Source organism: Pseudophryne corroboree, chromosome 12 (genome assembly GCF_028390025.1).
Source record: "Pseudophryne corroboree isolate aPseCor3 chromosome 12, aPseCor3.hap2, whole genome shotgun sequence".
NCBI classification, from domain to species: Eukaryota; Metazoa; Chordata; class Amphibia; order Anura; family Myobatrachidae; genus Pseudophryne; species Pseudophryne corroboree.
The window spans coordinates 169,417,278-169,441,853 of record NC_086455.1 but is presented as its reverse complement, the minus strand read 5'-3'; the positions used below and the strand labels follow the sequence as shown (position 1 = coordinate 169,441,853).

The 24,576-nt window shown below is 45.6% G+C and overlaps 1 protein-coding gene across 2 annotated transcripts in view; it reads left to right on the top strand.

Moving 5' to 3' along the window:
- CDC42BPB (CDC42 binding protein kinase beta) overlaps positions 1–24,576 on the top strand; it is a 177,092-nt gene that overhangs the window by 143,860 nt on the left and 8,656 nt on the right. For both annotated transcript variants that reach the window (XM_063948486.1, XM_063948485.1), the window contains 10 exons: positions 1,813–1,890; positions 4,953–5,058; positions 6,822–6,958; positions 9,258–9,397; positions 10,307–10,388; positions 14,085–14,304; positions 14,464–14,526; positions 14,935–15,531; positions 17,055–17,152; positions 17,593–17,677. In XM_063948486.1, coding sequence (XP_063804556.1) covers positions 1,813–1,890; positions 4,953–5,058; positions 6,822–6,958; positions 9,258–9,397; positions 10,307–10,388; positions 14,085–14,304; positions 14,464–14,526; positions 14,935–15,531; positions 17,055–17,152; positions 17,593–17,677 — 1,606 coding nt within the window. The remainder of the gene's footprint in view (positions 1–1,812; positions 1,891–4,952; positions 5,059–6,821; positions 6,959–9,257; positions 9,398–10,306; positions 10,389–14,084; positions 14,305–14,463; positions 14,527–14,934; positions 15,532–17,054; positions 17,153–17,592; positions 17,678–24,576) is intronic.

The window sequence follows — 24,576 nt, the reverse complement described above, 5'->3', positions numbered from 1 at the left end:
TCTGAGAAGGGACCTGCTACAACAGGGTCCCTGTCTCTTTCAAGACTTACCGCGGCTGCGTTTGACGGCATGGCGGTTGAACGCCAGATCCTAAAAGGGAAAGGCATTCCAGAAGAAGTCATTCCTACCTTGATTAAGGCAAGGAAGGAAGTCACCGCGAAACATTATCACCGCATTTGGCGAAAATATGTCGCGTGGTGCGAGGATCGGAGTGTTCCGACGGAGGAATTTCAACTGGGTCGTTTCCTACATTTCCTACAATCAGGATTGTCTATGGGTCTCAAATTGAGATCTATTAAGGTTCAAATTTCGGCCCTGTCAATATTCTTCCAAAAAGAATTGGCCTCAGTTCCTGAGGTACAGACTTTTGTTAAAGGAGTACTGCATATACAGCCTCCTGTGTTGCCTCCGGTGGCACCGTGGGATCTAAATGTAGTTTTAGATTTCCTCAAATCCCATTGGTTTGAACCATTGAAAAAGGTGGATTTTAAATATCTCACATGGAAAGTGACTATGTTACTGGCCCTGGCTTCCGCCAGGAGAGTATCTGAATTGGCGGCTTTATCTTATAAAAGCCCTTATCTAATCTTCCATTCGGATAGGGCAGAACTGAGGACTCGTCCGCATTTTCTCCCTAAGGTGGTATCAGCGTTTCACCTGAACCAACCTATTGTGGTGCCTGCGGCCACTGGCGACTTGGAGGACTCCAAGTTGTTGGACGTTGTCAGAGCCTTAAAAATATACATTTCAAGGACGGCTGAAGTCAGAAAATCTGACTCGCTGTTGATACTATATGCACCCAACAAGTTGGGTGCCCCTGCTTCTAAGCAGACGATTGCTCGTTGGATTTGTAACACAATTCAACTTGCTCATTCTGTGGCAGGCCTGCCACAGCCTAAATCTGTTAAGGCCCATTCCACAAGGAAGGTGGGCTCATCTTGGGCGGCTGCCCGAGGGGTCTCGGCATTACAATTCTGCCGAGCAGCTACGTGGTCGGGGGAAAACACGTTTGTAAAATTCTACAAATTTGATACCCTGGCAAAAGAGGACTTGGAATTCTCTCATTCGGTGCTGCAGAGTCATCCGCACTCTCCCGCCCGTTTGGGAGCTTTGGTATAATCCCCATGGTCCTTTCAGGAACCCCAGCATCCACTTAGGACGATAGAGAAAATAAGAATTTACTTACCGATAATTCTATTTCTCGGAGTCCGTAGTGGATGCTGGGCGCCCATCCCAAGTGCGGATTATCTGCAATACTGTACATAGTTATTGTTAACAAATTCGGGTTATATTGTTAAGGAGCCATCTTTAAGAGGCTCTTTCTGTTATCATACTGTTAACTGGGTTTAGATCACAAGTTGTACGGTGTGATTGGTGTGGCTGGTATGAGTCTTACCCGGGATTCAAATTGCCTCCCTTATTGTGTACGCTCGTCCGGGCACAGTACCTGGCTGGAGTCTGGAGGAGGGTCGTGGGGGGAGGAGCCAGTGCACACCACCTGATCTGGTAAAAGCTTTACTTTTTTGTGCCCTGTCTCCTGCGGGGCCGCTGTTCCCCATGGTCCTTTCAGGAACCCCAGCATCCACTACGGACTCCGAGAAATAGAATTATCGGTAAGTAAATTCTTATTTTAAGGCATTTATAGCAGGCCAGCTACGAATTCACTGGAATAATGGATACCCCTTACCCAGCGTTCTTTGGCGTAAGTCTGGGCACTTCTCTTGTGTTGTATATCTACTCTTTTTATTGCATTATAATTAGCTTCATGCCCACACATGTTTTCAATTAGTTTTTATGTTTTCTTTACATTAGGAGTCTGCACGAACGCAAACTCGGACGCCACCTGCGCCTTCTCCCACTTTTACACCAATTTCAATCACTATTCCTAAGGTAAGTGGACAAAAGAATCAGCTCTGTAACCATACACCTGCCCCCTAAGCACAATGACTGCAGCTTGTCTTGTGGGCACAGTCTCCTTGTGCGTCCCAGTCGCATTGAGTATACAGGGATATTAACAGTAAAGGGGCAAATGTCCTATTAGTAGGGTGAGTACAGACCAAGAAAGGTAAAAGAAATTGCTGACCGCGGTATTACCTGGGCTGGGATAGCTGGGACAGTGCAATGTGCTGGGCGAGGGGGGGTGACGACAGGGGGCGCTCACTACACACAGCGCTGAAGTGAGCGACCCGCTAGATTGAGCCTGCATGACCGGCTCAATCTAGCACCGGCGATAGCCTCGCGCATCGTTATCGCTTGGGGCATACACACGGCAGATCCATGCTTACAATCTAGTCAGATTGCTTAGCTTTTAAACACTGATCTCTCCGTGTGTACCCCCCTTAAATGAATGGCATTTTCACCAAGTTTTGTTGGGGTTTGGTATCAATATCCCAGCGCACAGAATCCCGATGGTCAGAATGCCAACGGCAACATCTCGATGCTCAAAATCCTGACAGATTTAAAGTATTTTAACGGTAACCCACTCTTCTCACAGCCTAAACCGGTCCCACCTTTCTCACAGCCTAAACCTAACCCCCCATTCCTGCAGCCTAGCCCTGACCCACCCTTGCCGCAGCCTAGCCCTGACCCACCCTTGCTGCAGCCTAGCCCTGACCCACCCTTGCTGCAGCCTAGCCCTGACCCACCCTTGCCGCAGCCTAGCCCTGACCCACCCTTGCCGCAGCCTAGCCCCGACCCACCCTTGCCGCAGCCTAGCCCCGACCCACCCTTGCCGCAGCCCAGCCCCGACCCACCCTTGCCGCAGCCCAGCCCCGACCCACCCTTGCCGCAGCCCAGCCCCGACCCACCCTTGCCGCAGCCCAGCCCCGACCCACCCTTGCCGCAGCCCAGCCCCGACCCACCCTTGCCGCAGCCCAGCCCTAAACGTCCCCTAGCCCCACAGCCTAACCTTCCCCCAGTGCCTACCAGTGGGATTCTAAGCAGGTAGAGGGGGTGTTTGTGCGCTTGTCATAGTGATTATATAGATGGATACCAGTGAAAGCTACAGTAGTGCTGTTTCACAATTACTGCTTTATTTACGTTATTGTGGCGTCACCGTGCTCCCTAGTGAAACCACATTAATTATCAATACACATTGATTTTGTGTACCGGGATATTTACTACAACCCTTTGTTGTTGATCTTTAATTTATACATACACTTTTATTAAACTAATTTACATACATTAAAGTTTGAGATTGAAAGCACCATTGGAACAATGAAATTTCTCACCCCACATCCCCATTTCCTATGTTTAGGACAAGTGTTGGCTGATATGGGGTCTCTAGTATCTGTCTCTGATGTGCAGTATGACGTCCTGGTGTCTATCATTTAGCATTATTATATTCTGTTATGCTGGACAGGGTTTGAATTATATTTTTGTCTGAGCTAAAGATGTGGACGTGTCGATATAGTCACAGACTACTCTGCAGGGTCCCCTGGCACAGAATCTTTACAATAAGTGTTGCTGAGCTGAGGACAGAGCGGTTTATTAGGTCATTATATGGCCCCGATTATGTGGACAGTCCCTAAGCTTATAAACACCAACTGGATTTAGAGGCTAATTCAGATCTGATCGTAGCTGTGCTAAATTTATCACGTCTACGATAATTTTCTCAGACACGCGGGGGGACGCCCAGCACAGGGCTAGTCCGTCCTGCATGTCTGGCTCTCTCCCCCTCCACATCTCCCCCCCCCCTTCCCCGCACTGGTGCAAAAGCACCGCACGGCGTCGATGCTTTTGCACCCGGCGAGTAGCTCCCTGCCTGCACTGGTCCTGCACTCCGGCAGGGAGCTACCCGCCGCATTCTGGTCGCAGTGGCTGCGTGTAATGTCCGAACTGCGCCCCGCCAACGGCGTTCTAACGCCGTTGTCCCAGCCCGCGACTGCCTCTGCCTGATTGACAGACGGAGGCGGTCGCAGTCCTGAGATGCTTTTAGCAGCTCACTGGGCTCCCAGGGTGCGCACGCGCAGTGCGGCTGCTGCACGTGCGCACTCCACAAAATAATTCAGACTGCGATAGCTGCAGCGATGCAGTCTGAATTTACCCCCCTAGTCCACTGTTCCTAAATTATCATTCATGTAAAAATGTACACTTTAGAGAGATACAGACGTGTCCTCACACATCTATCCTCCAATATGCCGCACATCTGGAGAGAAGCCCGCCAGATCCCCTGCCGCTCTGCTAACGTCGGGCGTCTGTTTTTGCCGAAAATGCGCCTTAGTCGCAATGCAATGTGACCAGGCTGCACCGGGAGACTGTGCTGATTAATGTGATACATGACTCTTGTATATTGTGTGTGACTGAGTCTGTATACGGAGCACAATGTGACTAGGACGCACCAGGAGACTGCGCTGATTAATGTGATACATGACACTTGTATATTGTGTATGACTGAGTCTGTATACGGAACACAACAGAACTTGTATTGGGAAAAAATCTGCAGCTGCTACATTGTATCACTTCGTCAGTCACACACATATAAGTGTTGCATATCAAATTAATCAGCACAGTCTCCTTGTGCATCCCAGTCGCATTGAGACTAAGATGCATTTTTGGGGGAAAAGACACCAGACCCTGGAAGGTAATACGTGACCTGTCGTGTCAGGGGGGGCTGTTTGGCGTGACTGCAGCAAAGATATGAGGACATATCTGTACATTGTCATACACAAATGCTACTGCACAATTTAAGCTGTAGACCACATACAGTATATACCTGCGTTGTCTACTCTCTCATATTCTTCACACTCATGTGCCTGAGGCTGACCAGGATTTACAGGCAAATAAAGCTGTAACCAATAGCAACCTCTCCGATTTCAACTGCAGCTGAAAGAGAACTTCTTAATGCACTTCATTTCCTCTGTTCTTTCTAGTTCCCCTAAAATAATAATTTCGTAATAAATCTCTGCTAGAAATGTCCTGTGTTTACCAGAAATGCCTTTCTCTCTCTCCAGCCCAAGGCCCACCAGCTCGCCATAAAGTCTTTTACCAGCCCTACCCAGTGCTCCCACTGCACGTCGCTCATGGTGGGAATAGTACGCCAAGGCTACGCCTGCGAAGGTCGGTGTGTGTGTGTAATAGGTGTTTACAAATAGGATATTAAGCTGTAAATCTTTTCACAATTGCATTTATTTTATTGAAGCTGTTTTGTTGTTTTGTGGCTGTAATGAACAGTGCGTGCAGTGGTAATATACTAACTGGTCTGGCCGGAACCTTATGTGCAGTGCTGAGACCACTAGTACCCTGCAGTGTAATGTACAGTGCATGCAGTGGTAATATACTAACTAGTCTGGCAGGAACCTTATGTGCAGTGCTGAGACCACTAGTACCCTGCAGTGTAATGAACAGTGCATGCAGTGGTAATATACTAACTGGTCTGGCCGGAACCTTATGTGCAGTGCTGAGACCACTAGTACCCTGCAATGTAATTAACAGTGCATGCAGTGGTAATATACTAACTGGTCTGGCAGGAACCTTATGTGCAGTGCTGAGACCACTAGTACCCTGCAGTGTAATGAACAGTGCGTGCAGTGGTAATATACTAACTGGTCTGGCCGGAACCTTATGTGCAGTGCTGAGACCACTAGTACCCTGCAGTGTAATGTACAGTGCATGCAGTGGTAATATACTAACTGGCCTGGCCGGAACCTTATGTGCAGTGCTGAGACCACTAGTACCCTGCAGTGTAATGTACAGTGCATGCAGTGGTAATATACTAACTAGTCTGGCAGGAACCTTATGTGCAGTGCTGAGACCACTAGTACCCTGCAGTGTAATGTACAGTGCATGCAGTGGTAATATACTAACTGGCCTGGCCGGAACCTTATGTGCAGTGCTGAGACCACTAGTACCCTGCAGTGTAATGTACAGTGCATGCAGTGGTAATATACTAACTAGTCTGGCAGGAACCTTATGTGCAGTGCTGAGACCACTAGTACCCTGCAGTGTAATGAACAGTGCATGCAGTGGTAATATACTAACTGGTCTGGCCGGAACCTTATGTGCAGTGCTGAGACCACTAGTACCCTGCAATGTAATTAACAGTGCATGCAGTGGTAATATACTAACTGGTCTGGCAGGAACCTTATGTGCAGTGCTGAGACCACTAGTACCCTGCAGTGTAATGAACAGTGCGTGCAGTGGTAATATACTAACTGGTCTGGCCGGAACCTTATGTGCAGTGCTGAGACCACTAGTACCCTGCAGTGTAATGTACAGTGCATGCAGTGGTAATATACTAACTGGCCTGGCCGGAACCTTATGTGCAGTGCTGAGACCACTAGTACCCTGCAGTGTAATGTACAGTGCATGCAGTGGTAATATACTAACTAGTCTGGCAGGAACCTTATGTGCAGTGCTGAGACCACTAGTACCCTGCAGTGTAATGAACAGTGCATGCAGTGGTAATATACTAACTGGTCTGGCCGGAACCTTATGTGCAGTGCTGAGACCACTAGTACCCTGCAATGTAATTAACAGTGCATGCAGTGGTAATATACTAACTGGTCTGGCAGGAACCTTATGTGCAGTGCTGAGACCACTAGTACCCTGCAGTGTAATGAACAGTGCTTACAGTGGTAATATACTAACTGGTCTGGCCGGAACCTTATGTGCAGCGCTGAGACCACTAGTACCCTGCAGTTTAATGAAAATCTGTTTAAGAAGACTGGATACGATCATTAGGTCGACCACTATTGGTCGACATGCAATAGGTTGATATGGTCATTAGGTCAACCGGAGTTTTTCACATTAGTGTAATGAGGAATCATGCAATGGATGCATCTTACCGGCTCAGAACGTAATTTCTTGTGTGTTCTTTTTAGTGTGTCCTTTTGCTTGTCACGTGTCGTGTAAGGACAGCTCTCCACAAGTGTGTCCCATTCCAGCTGAGCAGTCTAAGAGACCTCTGGGAGTGGATGTACAGCGCGGCATTGGAACGGCCTATAAGGGCTATGTACGGGTAAGTTAAGGAAACATTTGCTTTATGTGGGTTGAATGGTCTTTATAAAGGTTGAGTAAAGGGGATATAAATCATTTTACTCAGTCATTTCACTACAGATTTATTCATAAAAATGGAAGCTGCAAGTACGATTTGTTCTGCACAGATAAGAGCGGATTATGTCTCAGCGCCAAAGAACCTCGCTGTGATGAAATTATCAGGAATATTGCTCAATATTTTATTGGCTTCACCACACTAGTTTTTAATGAAATTAGGTCAGACATAGAATAACCCATGTGTCGTGTGATGCAGAAATATAATATAAGGCAGGGGTGGCCAGACTTTTGGAGTTGGCGATCTACTTTGAAAGCTAAAAAGCTTTTGTGATCTACCTAGGAGGAACAAAAAAGGGGCGTGGCATAACAAAAAAAGTGGGCGTGGTATAACAAAAAAAAGGGACGTAGCCTTGCTGCACAGAGTGTAATGACTGCCTCACACGAAATAACACATTGGCCCCCACAGGTAAAAACCTCAAACACACATGCCCCCACAGTGCCATGTGCCCACAGTGCCAGATATGCCCCCACAGTGCCATCTGCCCACAGTGCCAGATATGACCCCACAGTGCCAGATACAGATATGCCCCCACAGTGCCATGTGCCCACAGTGCTAGATATGCCCCCACAGTGCCAGATTATAGATGTGCCATGTGCCCACAGTGCCAAATATGCCCCCACAGTGCCAGATATTACCCCACAGTGCCAGATATGACCCCACAGTACCAGATATGACCCCACAGTGCCAGATACAGATATGCCCCCACAGTACCATGTGCCCACAGTGCTAGATATGCCCCAACAGTGCCAGATTATAGATGTGCCATGTGCCCACAGTGCCAAATATGCCCCCACAGTGCCAGATATGCCCCCACAGTGCCAGATATGACCCCACAGTGCCAGATATGACCCCACAGTGCCAGATATGCCCCCACTGAGCCATGTGCCCGCAGAGCCAGATATGCCCCCACTGTGCCACATATGACCCACATTGCCGGATATGCCCCCACTGTGCCATGTGCCCACAGTGCCAGATATGCCCCCACAGTGCCATGTGCCCACAGTGCCAGATATGCCCCCACAGTGCCATGTGCCCACAGTGCCAGATATGCCCCCACAGTGCCAGATATGCCCCCACAGTGCCAGATATGACCCCACAGTGCCAGATTAGAGATATGCCCCCACAGTGCCATGTGCCCACAGTGCCGGATATGCCCCCACAGTGCCATGTGCCCGCTGAGCCAAATATGCCCCCACAGTGCCACATATGACCCACATTGCCAGATATGCCCCCACAGTGCCATGTGCCCGCAGAGCCAGATATGCCCCCACTGAGCCATGTGCCCACAATGCCAGATATGCCCCCATAGTAGAGCTCACCGTTACTGTGTGGTGAGCGCAGCGCGCGCTTCTCCTGCCTGCCGCCCTGCTTTTCAGTCTGATCTCCGGCGGTGACAGCAGCCAGCGTGTATGTCTCAAATCAGGCGCTGGTCCGCGAGCTCTCATTGGCTAACGAACCGGCACCTGATTTGAGCCATACACTCCGCCGTCACTGCCGGAGACCAGACAGAGGGGCAGGGCGGCAGGCAGGAGAGGCGCGGCTTCGGGTGGCTGGGCGGAGGATCGCGGTTGACTGGTCGCATGTCCGCGATTGACCAGTCGATCGCGATCGACTGTTTGGCCACACCTGATATAAGGCATCTCCTCTCTAAGTTATAAATGCACATATTATTAATGCTTATATATATATCCACCAATGCATGCATCACTGTACAGAGGGAATATGGTGCAACACACACACACACACACACACACACACACACACACACACACACACACACACACACACACACACACACACACACACTAGGGTTAATTGTCAGAATTCAGTTAACCTGCCAGCATGTTATTTTCTAAAGGGAACTCCACCTTCAGTCAAACTTGTCTTCCTGTCTGGTTTATCAGTTCCTTCCTAAGTCCTCGATTGCAACATCAGGACACCTTAAGCCGCCCCCGGTTCAGCCATCACGCCATTTCCCGGCGTGCTGTCGCTGAGCAGCAGCAGGAAAGACACTTGGGTGTTGTGCAGTAATGCTTATGGAGAGAGGCTCAGGTCCCTGTGTTATGCACTGTTGTATCCACACAGCAGATCTGACATCGTATCTTCAGACTGAGAATATCACCTAATCTGCCTGGAAGACCAAAGAGAACCTGGATTTTTAAATTGTCAAAAACATTAAAAGGTCACTTGCATTGTCCAACAGATCCCAAAACCCACAGGAGTGAAGAAAGGGTGGCAGAGGGCGTACGCCGTGGTATGTGATTGCAAGCTCTTTCTGTACGATGTTCCAGAAGGAAAGTCCACACAGCCCGGAGCTATAGCCAGCCAGGTCGTGGACCTCAGGTGCGTGCTTCACTCCACTTGTCCTGGGTATTATCCTCTTGCAATAGCCGGTGATGACTGTCCGCAGAGAGCTTTGGTTGCCCCAGTGCCCTATGTGCAGTTTAGAGCACAGCCTATAATCTCATTGACAGCCACTGACGCACTGTGATGCCTGGCAATGGTCTGCAGTGCCCCTGTGATGCCTGGCAATGGTCTGCAGCGCCCCTGTGATGCCTGGCAATGGTCTGCAGTGCCCCTGTGATGCCTGGCAATGGTCTGCAGCACCCCTGTAATGCCTGGCAATGGTCTGCAGTGTCCCTGTGATGCCTGGCAATGGTCTGCAGCGCCCCTGTGATGCCTGGCAGTGGTCTGCAGTGCCCCTGTGATGCCGGGAATGGTCTGCAGCACCCCTGTGATGCCTGGCAGTGGTCTGCAGCGCCCCTGTGATGCCTGGCAGTGGTAGCGCCCCTGTGATGCCTGGCAATGGTCTGCAGCGCCCCTGTAATGCCTGGCAATGGTCTGCAGCGCCCCTGTGATGCCTGGCAATGGTCTGCAGCGCCCCTGTGATGCCTGGCAGTGGTCTGCAGCGCCCCTGTGATGCCTGGCAATGGTCTGCAGCACCCCTGTGATACCTGACAATGGTCTGCAGCACCCCTGTAGCTGACTGGTGCACATTCATCGATTGCAAATACATTGTACAATATAGTCCCGGAGAGGAGGGAGGGGGGTTTAACACTTTAACTTCCGAGATATAGGCTACTGCCAACATGCTGATTAAACATTGTAGCCTTTAGGATCTTAACAATGATCAGGTCTACCGGCATGTAGAATTCTATACATTGCAATACACGCAAGTCTTAGTGTTCCAGTAGCTGCTGTAACCGCATCTCCCCGCCGTGCTGTGATTAATTTCCTGTTTGTTTCATTCAGAGATGAAGAGTTTTCCGTCAGCTCGGTTTTGGCATCAGATGTGATACATGCCACCCGTAAAGACATTCCCTGCATATTTAGGGTACGTGTAATGTAATACTTCTTTCTGATGTGGGATTTGACACGAGCATGAAAAGAAGAGTTTATCAGTAATTACATTAGACCTAGGGGGAGGCTGACATCAAAGCTTTTGACAAGAGGTGTGCTTGTTATGTAGGAGTCATGGAGGTATGATTTACCTGTGGATTTATACGTATAACACCGCCAATTCTGATTTACTGGGAAATGTGTGTTTGTGGGCATGCAAGGTTTTGAAAGAGACACTTGTGAATAATATTATTACATGGGTTATATTTATAGGACAACATATAATATGGTAGGTTTCATTGTGCAATGATGGTGTCATTTTTAACCACTAATATCCTAAATAGTGATTTTACGGAAACCCAATATTTTCTTGACACTTTGTCCCTTTAATCCTGAGTGTTGGAAAGAAGGATAATTGCAGAGATGATCTCTGTACTTGACACTACTAAATCTAACCGTTCCCACTTGGCCCTCCACTTATTTAAAGGGCTTGCAGTGTGCCAGCGTCTCTCCAGAGCGATCAATGTTCTCTACATGGGCATCCATCTCTCCAACATCTTCCCGTCAAAGAAGGGTGGGGAGTTATTGAACGCCCCTTCAACACAGATCCCAAAGCTATTTTTGCTGTATCAAACTTGATAGATTATACGCTGCTTACTGTTATTATGTCAAAGCAAATCGTCCCTGAGCTACGGTGTTACCACCGGCCATATTAAAGCGTTTGAATAATCGGAGTATCCGGCGCTCATGCGTGTGGATATTCGGGTGCGTTTGGGCAGCAACTTGTTATTGGAGTACCTCTAGAAACTCCACATCAATAACAGTGATATAAGAAATTTCACAAGTGCGCCCGTTACAAATGTATGGTCAGTTGTGGTGCTGACCGTAAATAAACAATACCAATATACAATAACTAATAAGAAAATATGTGTATTTATTTTCTGCAGTGATAATAAATGCACTCTGAATAGGTGATGTTTTCTACTGTGGTGCTGAAAATAAACAATACCAATAACACAGTAACTAGTAAGAAAAAATGTGTGTTTATTATCTGCAGTGACAACTTCTGCTGTATGCAGAGGGGAGAGGGGAGGGGGTTGGGAAGGGAATGGGCAAGAGTAATGCTGGTGCTTTGGGTATGGCAGTGACCTTTAAGTATATAGGAACACCCTCAGGTGGGTGTGCTGGTGCTCCACTTCTAGAGGTGGCGTCCCACCTAAGTAGTGGAATAATGTCCTTGATTTGAATGTGGATATTCCAGAGCCAATAAAAATAAAAATAATAATGCTGATGAGTAAAATGTCTTTTTGATAATGATAAAGTCCAGTAGGTAAGGCGTGGGGTACCCCTGAGTGACCACTTGCGGTGCGGGTACTGGGACAGAGCTAGTGCTCAAGGAAATGAGGACTCCGGACAAACCGTGTCCCCTTTATGTCCTGATCTACCCCGATGTCGCTCTGGTGAGCACACCGCGGTTCTCTAGACGACAGGGGATCGGTTGCTTGTCTTGGAGAGAGAGAAGGACACTGCTTCTAGCCCTATAGGGCTATCCGCTTTGCCTTTTCCTCTCCTACAGAGTCCCTTACCTGATCGCTGCTGCTCTGTCTCCTTTCCCTCCGCTCGCGGTCTTCTCCGATGTCTCTGCTTCAGCTGCGTCCGGCGTCCTCCCTCACTTCCGGGTTGTCCCGATCACGTGACCGCAGTGAGGTCTCGATGATTAGCAGCTCTCTCCACTTGCTTTCCTCCTCCTCTTACTCTTTAGTGTGCGGCTCGGATATGAGTGTCCTTGGTTTACTGTGACTGCTTTGATGATGCTCCAACGCGTATCGGCCAGTGTTGGCCTTCGTCAGGGACACTGGCCGATACGCGTTGGAGCATCATCAAAGCAGTCACAGTAAACCAAGGACACTCATATCCGAGCCGCACACTAAAGAGTAAGAGGAGGAGGAAAGCAAGTGGAGAGAGCTGCTAATCATCGAGACCTCACTGCGGTCACGTGATCGGGACAACCCGGAAGTGAGGGAGGACGCCGGACGCAGCTGAAGCAGAGACATCGGAGAAGACCGCGAGCGGAGGGAAAGGAGACAGAGCAGCAGCGATCAGGTAAGGGACTCTGTAGGAGAGGAAAAGGCAAAGCGGATAGCCCTATAGGGCTAGAAGCAGTGTCCTTCTCTCTCTCCAAGACAAGCAACCGATCCCCTGTCGTCTAGAGAACCGCGGTGTGCTCACCAGAGCGACATCGGGGTAGATCAGGACATAAAGGGGACACGGTTTGTCCGGAGTCCTCATTTCCTTGAGCACTAGCTCTGTCCCAGTACCCGCACCGCAAGTGGTCACTCAGGGGTACCCCACGCCTTACCTACTGGACTTTATCATTATCAAAAAGACATTTTACTCATCAGCATTATTATTTTTATTTTTATTGGCTCTGGAATATCCACATTCAAATCAAGGACATTATTCCACTACTTAGGTGGGACGCCACCTCTAGAAGTGGAGCACCAGCACACCCACCTGAGGGTGTTCCTATATACTTAAAGGTCACTGCCATACCCAAAGCACCAGCATTACTCTTGCCCATTCCCTTCCCAACCCCCTCCCCTCTCCCCTCTGCATACAGCAGAAGTTGTCACTGCAGATAATAAACACACATTTTTTCTTACTAGTTACTGTGTTATTGGTATTGTTTATTTTCAGCACCACAGTAGAAAACATCACCTATTCAGAGTGCATTTATTATCACTGCAGAAAATAAATACACATTTTCTTATTAGTTATTGTATATTGGTATTGTTTATTTACGGTCAGCACCACAACTGACCATACATTTGTAACGGGCGCACTTGTGAAATTTCTTATATCAATATTAAAGCGTTTGTCTGCCCGCAGAACATAACTGCATCAGAATTCCGTTGTTTGGAGACGGTCTGTAGGCAATGATTGGATGAATGCCGCTGCTAACAGAGCACATGCAGCCAAACATAAATGCACAATACTCTAACATGTAACCTTCAGATAAAATGATGGTACAGTGGCAGCTGGTATTATCAACCTGGTATTGGCATGATAGCGCTTGGAAAACAGCAGCGGGTAGAAGTTATGGTCTTGGACCAGGGGCGCGTTAAGAGAGGAGGAGGCCCGAGTGCTGCCTCCTTCATACGGGCCCCCTCCTCACTGCATGAGCGCTGTAGAGTCTGAGCACTAGAGGGCTCAGACTCTACTGCGCATGCGCAGATCTCCGGGAAAATGGCACAGCGGCCATTTTCCCAGAGATTACTGCGTATGTGCAGAATTCCGTGAAAATGGCCGATGGGCCATTTTCACGGGGTTTTAACATTGCCGGCGCGGGACTCCGGAGGGGTGAGTATTAAAAAAATGGGTACTGTGTGGGCCCCCTCTGGACTCAGGGGCCCGTGTGCACCGCACACACTGCACCCATTATAGAAACGCCAATATCTTGGACTTAGGTTGCAGCACAGGAGGAATTTCTCAGTCAGACACTGGTACATGCTGACACTTGGGGTATATACGGGTGGCTATAGGGAGCCTGGCACTTCAAATGTTAAAGAAGTGTGAAAGCTCCTCCCCCTCTACGTCAGTTTACAGCGGGATGGGAGATGCGTTTTCAGCAAAGAGTGATTCGTTTTTGGCATGCTGCATCCTTATAATACTTAGCGTCTCGGCTGTGCAGGTGACAGCTTCTCTTCTAGGTGCCCCTTCCAAAACCACAACTTCTCTGCTCATCCTGGCCGAGAACGAGACGGAGAAGAGGAAGTGGGTCGGGATCCTGGAAGGCCTGCAGGCCATTTTACAGAAGAACAATCTGAGAAACAAAGTGGTACACTGCCCACAGGAAGCCTACGACAGCACTCTGCCCCTTATAAAAACCATTGTGGCCGCAGCTATAATAGGTACGGACGCCCGTGGTAGCTTTGTGTTACAATCCTATATGTGGTGGTAGAATGTGTGAACATTTGCTGAATGAAGTTGTTGGATGGAATTGTTCGTCTTCCAGCAGCTGTAATGTAATGTACTCTCATCAGTATACATTGGTTTTCCATTCCTTCTAGATCGAGACCGGATAGCTGTCGGGACAGAAGAGGGGCTGTATGTAATAGAGGTGACTAGAGACGGTAAGTTTTCCTGTTTGTGCTGTAATAAAGAAACATTGCCAGTTGCTGTACTACCGTAATGTTACTGGGATTTATTGTGTGGCTGTAACAGAGGTATCCCAAGATGGTTGTAAAGGGTTTGGCATATGCATTTCTTGTTTAACAGGCGCTAGTTAACGATTGAGCTACGTAGCTCAACAGTAGCTGATGGAGTTTGGTCCACCTGCCCGTGTTCCACCCATAGTAATCATCTAAAACACTGTGTCAGAATAAATCGTGGTCCAGCAAGAAGGTGGTCTGTTGTCGTGTTCAGAAGCAGAAATAAATGAATGTGTCTACACGGAGAAAGGGCGGGATGGCGGAGTTCCCGTTGTAGTTTAGACTATTGACCCTAGTTCACCTACTAACGTTGTGTTTTGGTCATTGCAGTGATCGTTCGGGCAGCAGACTGTAAGAAAGTTTATCAGATTGAACTGGCTCCGAAGGAGAAGATTGTGGTCATAGTGTGCGGCCGAAACCATCACGTGCACCTATTCCCCTGGTCCTCTCTAGATGGATCGGAGGGCAGCTTTGACATCAAACTCCCAGAGTCCAAGGGCTGCCAGTTCATCACGACGGGGACGCTGAAGAAATCGGCCTCCTCTTGTTTGTTTGTGGCAGTCAAACGTCAGATCCTTTGTTACGAGATCCAGAGAACTAAACCATTCCATAAAAAATGTAACGAAATCCTGGCCCCGGGAAACGTGCAGTGGATGGCTATGTTTAAGGACAAGCTCTGCGTCGGCTACCAGTCGGGGTTCTCCCTATTAAATATCCACGGAGACGGACAGGCTATAAATCTTGTGAATCCCAACGACCCCTCCCTGGCCTTCCTCTCTCAGCAGCCTGTGGATGCGCTGTGCGCCGTGGATCTTGGTAGTGCCGAATATCTGCTTTGCTTCAGTCAGACGGGAGTGTACGTGGATTTGCAAGGTCGCAGGACGCGCTTACAGGAACTCATGTGGCCCGCCACCCCTGTATCTTGCAGTATGTATCGCCCTTTTTAATGCTTTGGATCTATTTCAATTTATTTTTCTTTTCTTTTTGCTTACCCAAGGAATTATTTGCTTCTTCCTGAAGAAAATTCCATTGCACATGCTTCCTCCTCGTTATTGATTATGACTTCTGTCTAAATTAGCATTTTTATTTAATGACGAATTAAGTTTTAATTACATTCACCTCTTTTCAATGCAATGGATTTGCAATACACCAACTTGCAACTGCTTTCACTAATTAATTATTGGCGTGGAGAAATCAGTATGTTGATGCAGCAACCAATTAACTTTTGCCCTATGTCAGTCAGTGCAAATGTTTCCCCGTATTATGACTGTTTTCCTTTATTGCTGTAGATTATAGATGGTGAAATGCAGCGGTGCACATAAGGGGGGTTTCTGAGTAACCATAAAAAGGACCAATTTTGTCTCTATTTTGGCAAACCCTAGAGTGACGGGTGATGGCTGTGCTAAAACAAATTAATTGTTGGAGTAGCTAGTTTTCTGAAAACTTTGGAAACTATCAAGTTAGGACTACACAGTGTTTTTTTACGTATATTCATGACCTTGGTGCTACCAACGTTTTCTGTCGATAACACATGCCTAATCTCTGTAGATCCTGTCAAGTCCGATATGACCCAATTCTCTTAATAGGCTACATTATTCCAGACGCAATCTCATATATGTACCACCCACCAACCCTTCCTGCAAATTCTGCTTGTGCCCCTGAAATGGGGATAGATTTTGTTTCCTGCAGGTCTAAAGCTTTACTAGAACTTGTGTTACTCTCCCTGTGTTGTTAAGAGGTTATGTCCAAAACCAGGGTTCTTAATCTGGCTGCATCGGACAGGTTCAAGAGGTGCTGTCAGCAGTTCACCTGAGCTTAGAATTAAAGTTTAATATACCAGTAATGAATGAGACATTCAAAACAAATTAGAATGGGTATTTTGGATACTGTTAAAGACAATAGATATCTTTTCATACATTTGTGGGTCTTTGATATCACTGTACACACTTTAATGTGTGCACAATACTGGGGTGCATGGTAAACCGTTCCATGATAAAAAAAAACACTGAAAAACTCTGGTTTACCCTATGAAAGAAGTGAGCCTGAAAACAGCGGCGATTGGTGAGGAGCGGTCTCTTGTTGATGCGGTTTCGGAAATACGTACCTCACAGTTTATAAGGGTATGTTCGTGTTGTGGCAGTGCAGTATTCAGCCAGCTCCGTTGTTTCACTCGTTGTTACTTTTATAGAGCATGATAGAATATTAAGTCATCCCAAACCGGTTCTGTTCAATCGCTGGGAGAACTTGAGGTATTTCTCTTTGGATAACAAGACCCTAGATTAAGGAAGTGACTACTGTTTGTTTGCAGCAAGCAGAAAAAAAATGCATAGTGCCTATATGGATTCTGCCTGTCCTAAGAGGGAGACTTGTAAAGGGTTTTGGTCTATCCACCCAAAACTTGTACTCTGTTCTCTTTTTAATGATGCTGAAACAAAGCCCGTTTCTTACAGGTTGTAGCTCCTCCTATGTTACCGTTTACAGCGAGTATGGCGTCGATGTGTTTGATGTCCACTCCATGGAATGGGTGCAGACTGTTGGATTAAGAAAGGTGAGTTGGGCACTCTTACCCCGTCCCGTGGCCTGAGGGTATATTCTGCACATTGGAGCAGATGTATTAAGCCTGAAGACGTGATAAGTGGAAGGTGACAACGCACCAGCCAATCAGCTCATAACTGTCAATTTACATATTGGAGCTGATTGGCTGGTGCCTTATCACCTTCCACTTTATCACTTCTCCAGGCTGAATACATGTTCCTCATGTTTTATATTGGATCATACAGTGCAATCCGGCTGGGATAATATGCCGTCTGCGGCACATAACTCCATGTAATAAATTCCTTCCTCTCTACGGCTTGTGAGCAAACCCCTGATACCTCTGTGTTACTATCCAGTCTTGTTTTATTACTATGTGTTTTCCATATAGTACAACAGAGCATACAGGCGCTCGATGAATCTTAATAAACAATACTTTGCGTCTTTCATTGACAGATCAAGCCATTAAACGTAGAAGGTTCCCTGAATTTGCTGAACTCCGAGCCGCCGCGCCTTCTTTATCTGAAGAGCACGTATTCAGGTCGGTTGAGTTGTGCAGAATTTCCTCTGTCAGGTTTGGGGTTCGTGGCGTATATCCGACCTGCCTGTTATCTAATGTCCGAGGGGCCAGAGATTATTTGTGAAATTTCTTGTTGAAGGGTTTTAAAATCGTGTTTCTTGCTAGCGTTACAGTAATGTGCTAGTAATAATTATCCATTAGCCAAATCATTATGACCACCAGGCATCTTTATGCAAAGTAGCTGTTCTGCAGAGAATGCTGACTTAAAATGTCTGATTGTGTATAGCATAGGTTCTCAAACTCGGTCCTCAGGACCCCACACAGTGCATGTTTTGCAGGTAACTCAGCAGGTGCACAGGTGTATTCATTACTCACTGACACATTTTAAAAGGTCCACAGGTGGAGCAAATTATTTCACTTGTGATTCTGTGAGGAGACCTGCAAAACAGGCACTGTGTATAGGAAAGGTGAAGGCATGCAGAGACTGATGAGGGGCATGACTCGTGAAATAATGGGTCGGCAACTTCATCTGACGGACTTCGAACATGGAATGATTGTCGACAGCAAAGTGGCTGCACTGGTGAATTATTGGAGGGCGGCAGTTGTTAAAGTGTTGACACAGAGTGGACCAGCGGATAAGGGTGTGAGCGCAAGGCCTGTGGCCACAAACACCTACTGGATGCTCGAGCCAAACAGGGAGTGGGCAGACGTGTTCAGTCCCACGGATCTCAGCGTTTACCTATTATTTCATGAGTCATACACGTCATTAGTCTCTGCGTACATTATATTTTATTAGCGATGATTTGCTATTCGCAGGTATTTCCTGTTATAAAGGGACCTGAACCTATATGAGCTGTGTTCTCACTTACTCTGGTTCAACATAAAAACTAGCAGGAGGCGACCTGCATTACGGAAATGTAACCACACAAATGGACGCGTGATACCAGAATACATGAGTGTCCGAGCTGAACTTAATCCATCTATCTGACAACTTCCGACATGCGCTGGTGTCTGTTAGTTTAGTAGGATGTCACACAGGCTGATGGTCTGCCAACTTCCGGTCACGTTTTCCGACGATCCATTAATGATCAAATGGATTTCCAGTGGTTAATTATTGGGCATCGCTCTTGTTTTAATGTATGGTACACTATCACAGCATATGTGGTAATCATTCCAGCACCCTGCACCTGATCAGTGAAGAGGGCATATTTTAATTTGTAGCTGTAGTGCCAAATTATGTCTAAACTTTTGCCCTTCAAACTTAAAATATACCGTCTTCACCGATCAGGTGCGTGGTGCTCGAATAAACACTGTGGCCTGTGTAATGGTTGTACCTATGTACTGTCTTGCCTCCTGCCCAGAATTCCATGTGGCATGCTTGTAAGCAAGCCTTCCCTACAATCTGCGTGTTCGTTTGGTTATTACAAGGTTAGAGCAAGGAGTTGGATGTGCCTGCACTGCAGAAAATGATTAAAGATAAGGTTACAGAAAACCAACAATTTTAGATAATAGGCATCATACCGTTGGAGAGATGTGTATACGTTGGTGGTGCACCCCAGAGGTATAAATGATATATCTACAAAAAGGAAGTTGTCCCTACAAAGAAACAGGGACAAAAGAAAAAAGCCTCTTTGTGGGGGCACTCTTTCAATAAATATATATTGTTTAAAAATTCATTTTAATTCAATAAGTTTAAAATTATGTGTATAGAAAAAAGGGCTGTTAACAATGTATCCAAAAAAAGGGAAAAGTTTGTAGCAGCCTCTATATCTAGTGATATGTCTAAGGGTACAGATGAAAATCCCTGCACTCTTGACACAGGATGCAATTTAATTGATTGATTGCCTTTTTGGCATATTGGAAGAAATTGATTAATGAAATGCCAGGTGAAAAATAAAGACAGATATACATCAATATAATAATTATTAAATAGGCAGAAATATGGCACTTGTTTATCCAAACCATCTACTGAATCACCGGTCGGACAATAAGATTCAGATTATGTGGATATAGCAAAACTATACTAATTGATACACTTGTTAATCTAATCATAGATGGTCTGACGAGTGCATTAAATCCAATCGCTTGTTAATCTACAGGTCAGTGTCAAAAAAACGACAAGTGTATACAAATAATTCAGCAAGTGCCTAAGAGACTATCCCAGCAGCAGTAATAATGATAAATTATAATAATTGAAAGCTTTTATCATAAAGCTAATACCAGTATAAAGAAAAAGTACCCGCACTGTTCGTCCGCTAACTTCTGTTGCCTTCCCATGTGTGAAGCCGCCACAGTGAATGGGAGGTGAGAGAGTCAGCGGCCGGAACGGGTATAAAAGAAGGAAAAGGTGGCGTTACTTGCTGTTGTCGGGAAACGGAGAGGTAACCCTGTTGACAGTCTGTCATTGCAGGGAAAGCCTACTCCCGTCCCGCAATGAGTGCGCGCCGAAATACCTATAAGAATATTATGTAGTCCTCCCGATGCACTGGAACGCTGCCGCTAGCTTAGCACATGTCTCTTGTTGCCTACGAGTCCGGGCCCGTGTGCGCTTAACGGGAGTCCCGGAGGAGACGTCGGAATGACGTCAAACTGGATGTACGTTTCACCCTAGGCCGGGCTTGTTCACCATAGATCCTATTGCGGTGAGACTGCTGTACCTAAATACTACCTGCAGCCAATCATAATTAGGAACAAGGAAATTCAAAAATAAAGGAGGGGCAGTGGCGTGTCCCCAATTAACCAGGCTTGATTAAGAGTATAAGAATTACTAAATACATGCTGGTTGCAAATAAAAGCAGATAAAGGAGGGGCAAAAAAAACCATAATAAATAAACATAGAATTTTTTTAGTATGAAATAGTAATATAAAAAAACAGATGAAGAAAAATAATGAAAATAAAAATAATAATAAAATTAATAGGTAATGAAAAATAAAAATAATGAGATAAGGATGATTAGTGGTTCCCAAAAACTGTTAGTGATAAGGTATTTTTATTAAAAAGATTTATATGATTTTTGTAGTGTGATAGTGTACAAGGAAGACGCTTATGACTAGTTTGCTGAGCATATATATGTGCGTTTATGTGCAGGAATTAATTACTCTCTGCATTGATGTGTATGTATATACATAGAGCACAACCACAAATACATGCATGCATATGGGAGCATATATGCACTGGATATTTACTAGTTTAAATGAAATATGAAAATAAACAGAGAAAATGGGGTGCAGAAAAAAATACCTATAAGAATATTATGTAGTCCTCCCGATGCACTGGAACTCTGCCTCTGGCTTAGCACGTCTCTAGTTGCCTACGAGTCCGGGCCCGTGTGCGCTTCACGGGAGTCCCGGAGGAGACGTCGGAATGACGTCAAACTGGACGTACGTTTCACCCTAGGCCGGGCTTGTTCACCATAGATCCTATTGCGGTGAGACTGCTGTACCTAAATACTACCTGCATCCAATCATAATTAGGAACAAGGAAATTCAAAAATAAAATAAAGGAGGGGCAGTGGCGTGTCCCCAATTAACCAGGCTTGATTAAGAGTATAAGAATTACTAAATACATGCTGGTTGCAAATAAAAGCAGATAAAGGAGGGGCAAAAAAACATAATAAATAAACAGAATTTTTTTTAGTATGAAATAGTAATATAAAAAAACAGATGAAGAAAAATAATGAAAATAAAAATAATAATAAAATTAATAGGTAATGAAAAATAAAAATAATGAGATATGGGTGATTAGTGGTTCCCAAAAACTGTTAGTGATAAGGTATTTTTATTAAAAAGATTTATATGAGTTTTGTAGTGTGATAGTGTACAAGGAAGACGCTTATGACTAGTTTGCTGAGCATATATATGTGCGTTTATGTGCAGGAATTAATTACTCTCTGCATTGATGTGTATGTATATACATAGAGCACAACCACAAATACATATATGCACTGGATATTTACTAGTTTAAATGAAATATGAAAATAAACAGAAAAAAATGGGGTGCAGAAAAAAGGGGTGGGGGTTTGGGGGCCAAAAAGGGGGGGGGGGTTGGGAAAGGCAAAAACAGAGATTAGCCCCGAGGGTTGGCAATATATAAAGAAAGGAGATATTCAAAAGATTAAGTTGTCAAGAAAGCTCCATAATTAATATTTTCATTAAGCCCCCGTTGCGAAAGAGACCCAAGTTTAAAGATCTATTTGCTCTTTTTTCAGGAGTTCCCTGTTTAGGTCTCCACCTCTGAGACCCAACTGTATCTTCTCCAGACCAAAAATTCGTAGGTCGTCTGAAGAGCCATGGTGTTTTCTGTAGAAGTGCTTAGCCACAGTGGTTAAAGGTCTAAGTCTTTTGGCGTCAGATTCAAAATTTCGAATTGTACCAATATGCTCCAAAGCTTGTTGCTTAAGTAGTCTTGAGGTCATCCCTACATAATAAATATGACAGGGGCAGGTTATACAGTAGATGACATTTTTTGTCTTGCAGTTGAAGAAGTCCGTTATAGGTTGTATCATCCCATATTTATCCGTGATCGAATCCTTGTGTAAGATGTGTCTACAGACTTTGCAATTGCCACACGGAAAGCTACCCTTAATAGCTGGTTGTTTGGGTGGTCTTGCTTCGAAGTGGCTTTTGACAAGTCTATCTTTGAGGCTTGCAGATCTTCGCCAGCTCATCGAGACCCGACCCTTCAAAATCTTATTCAAATCAACATCTGTGTGTAACACAAACCAATATTTCCGGATGATACCTCTGATTTCATTCCATTCTGCACAGAAATTGCCTACGAAGCGAATCTCTGTATCTTTGGATTTGACTCTTTTGTTCTTAAAGATTAGCGAATCTCTGTCAACCTGCCTAATCTCTCTTCTCGCCTTCTTAATGGACCTGTTACTATATCCCCTATTGCGAAGTCTGCTTGATAGTTCTAAACTTTTCTCTAAGAAAGTATTCTCATCAGAGCAGTTCCTTTTAAGTCTGAGGAATTCCCCTTTGGGGATGTTTTTGACCGTGGGTGGGAAGTGGGAGCTGGAGTGGTGGAGTATGGAGTTAGTGGCAGTTGGTTTCCTGAAAAGTTCCGTACCAACATAATTGTCTTGGTCACGGAAGATGGTAAGGTCCAGAAAGGAGATCTTATTCTTACTTGCTTCAAATGTGAATTTGAGATTTAAGTCATTGATATGTAGATCCTGCACAAAAGATTCCAAGGATTCCATATCACCTTCCCAGACAAGTAATATGTCGTCTATATAACGTAGCCACAATAAAATCCTCCTAGTATGTTGATCATTTTTCTCCTGAAACACCACTTCCCGTTCCCACCAGCCCAAAAACAAATTTGCATACGTGGGGGCACAAGATGATCCCATCGCCGTCCCCCTTGTTTGTATGTAGAATTTATTGTCAAAAATAAAATAGTTGTAGTGTAGAACAAAATGTAACAGGTCCAAGATAAATGAGTGGAATTCACTTGATCCCTCCATATCCATGAAGTATCGGATAGCTTCTATGCCTTTCTGGTGATCGATGGAAGTGTAGAGCGACTCTACATCCATACTCACCAGAAGGTGTGTATTCTCCAATTTGATGCCCTGAATTTTCTGAAGGACATCTGTAGTGTCTTGAATATACGAAGGGAGGGTAGTCACATAATGTCTAAGATGTATGTCTATAAAAGTGCTGGCCTGTTCAAGAAGGCCTCCAATCCCCGATACTATGGGTCTTCCTGGAGGTTTGGTTACACTCTTATGTGTTTTCGGTAAGAGATAAAAAGTTGGTACTTTAGGATGAGTGATTTGCAAGTAATGAAATTCTGATTTGGTTATAGTGTTCTCTTTCCACGCTTTCTCAATGAGTCTGGTGTAGAGTGCTGAGAAATTGTCTGTAGGGTTGAAGAGGGTTTTCTTATAGCAATTTTTGTCGTTCAGTTGCCTAAGGGCTTCCTTGACATATATATTTTTGGGCCATAACACCACATTTCCTCCTCTGTCGGATTGTTTGATTTCTATATCCTTCCAGGACTCGATCTCATTAAGAGCCCTTCTTTCACTGCTTTTTAAGTTGTGATGTAAGGCCCCCTTGCGTTTTTGATGTAATGTGTCCAAATCTTTTGAGACAAGTCTTGTAAAGACCCTCACCTCCAGGCAGATATTGTCTTGTGGAAAGAAACTGTCACATCTGAAGTAATTACTTCTTGAGGGATCGATGGGGTTGCAGAACACTTTTTATTAGCGTAAAATTTGGCAAGTAATAGTTTCCTGCCAAAAAGATGCAAATCCTTATCCCACTGGAACCTATCAAATTTCATGGTAAGTGAAAAAGTGAGACCTTTTGACAGAACTTTTCTATGATCATCTGTCAGAGTGTATTCTGATAAATTGATGATCATAAGATTATCATCAGTATTTAATACTTCCTCCGGTTTCGTATAGGGTAATTGGATGGTGGTGGGGAATCCCATCTTGGGACCCCTCTGCCTCTTCTTTCCCCCCCCTCCTCAACTTCCTTTTGGGCGGCCCCTTTTGGGCCTGTGATCCTCTAAAAAAAGGAAGATACGCAGCTTGGTATCTATCTGTTTCAGAGCGTGCGCGGTTGTCGCCAAATTCCTCGTCAGTCACAGAGGAATCAATCTCGGAGGAGGAGGGTTGTTCCAGATTAGGTGGCCTCGGAGATTTTGAGGGTCTATTCCACTTAAAGATTCTGCCGGAGCTAAAATCCTGTTGGTCTGTACTGAATTTTGATTTTTTTTTTCCTTTCAATAATTACCCTCTCATATTCCTGTAGTTCTTACTTATTTTTTTCAAATTTTACCTTAAAGGATAAGTCTTTTTCAAAGGCCTCAAGTTTTTTACCAATGTTTTCTATTTCTCTGCCAACTTCTTCCAGGACTGCTGTATTGTCCGACCGGTGATTCAGTAGATGGTTTGGAT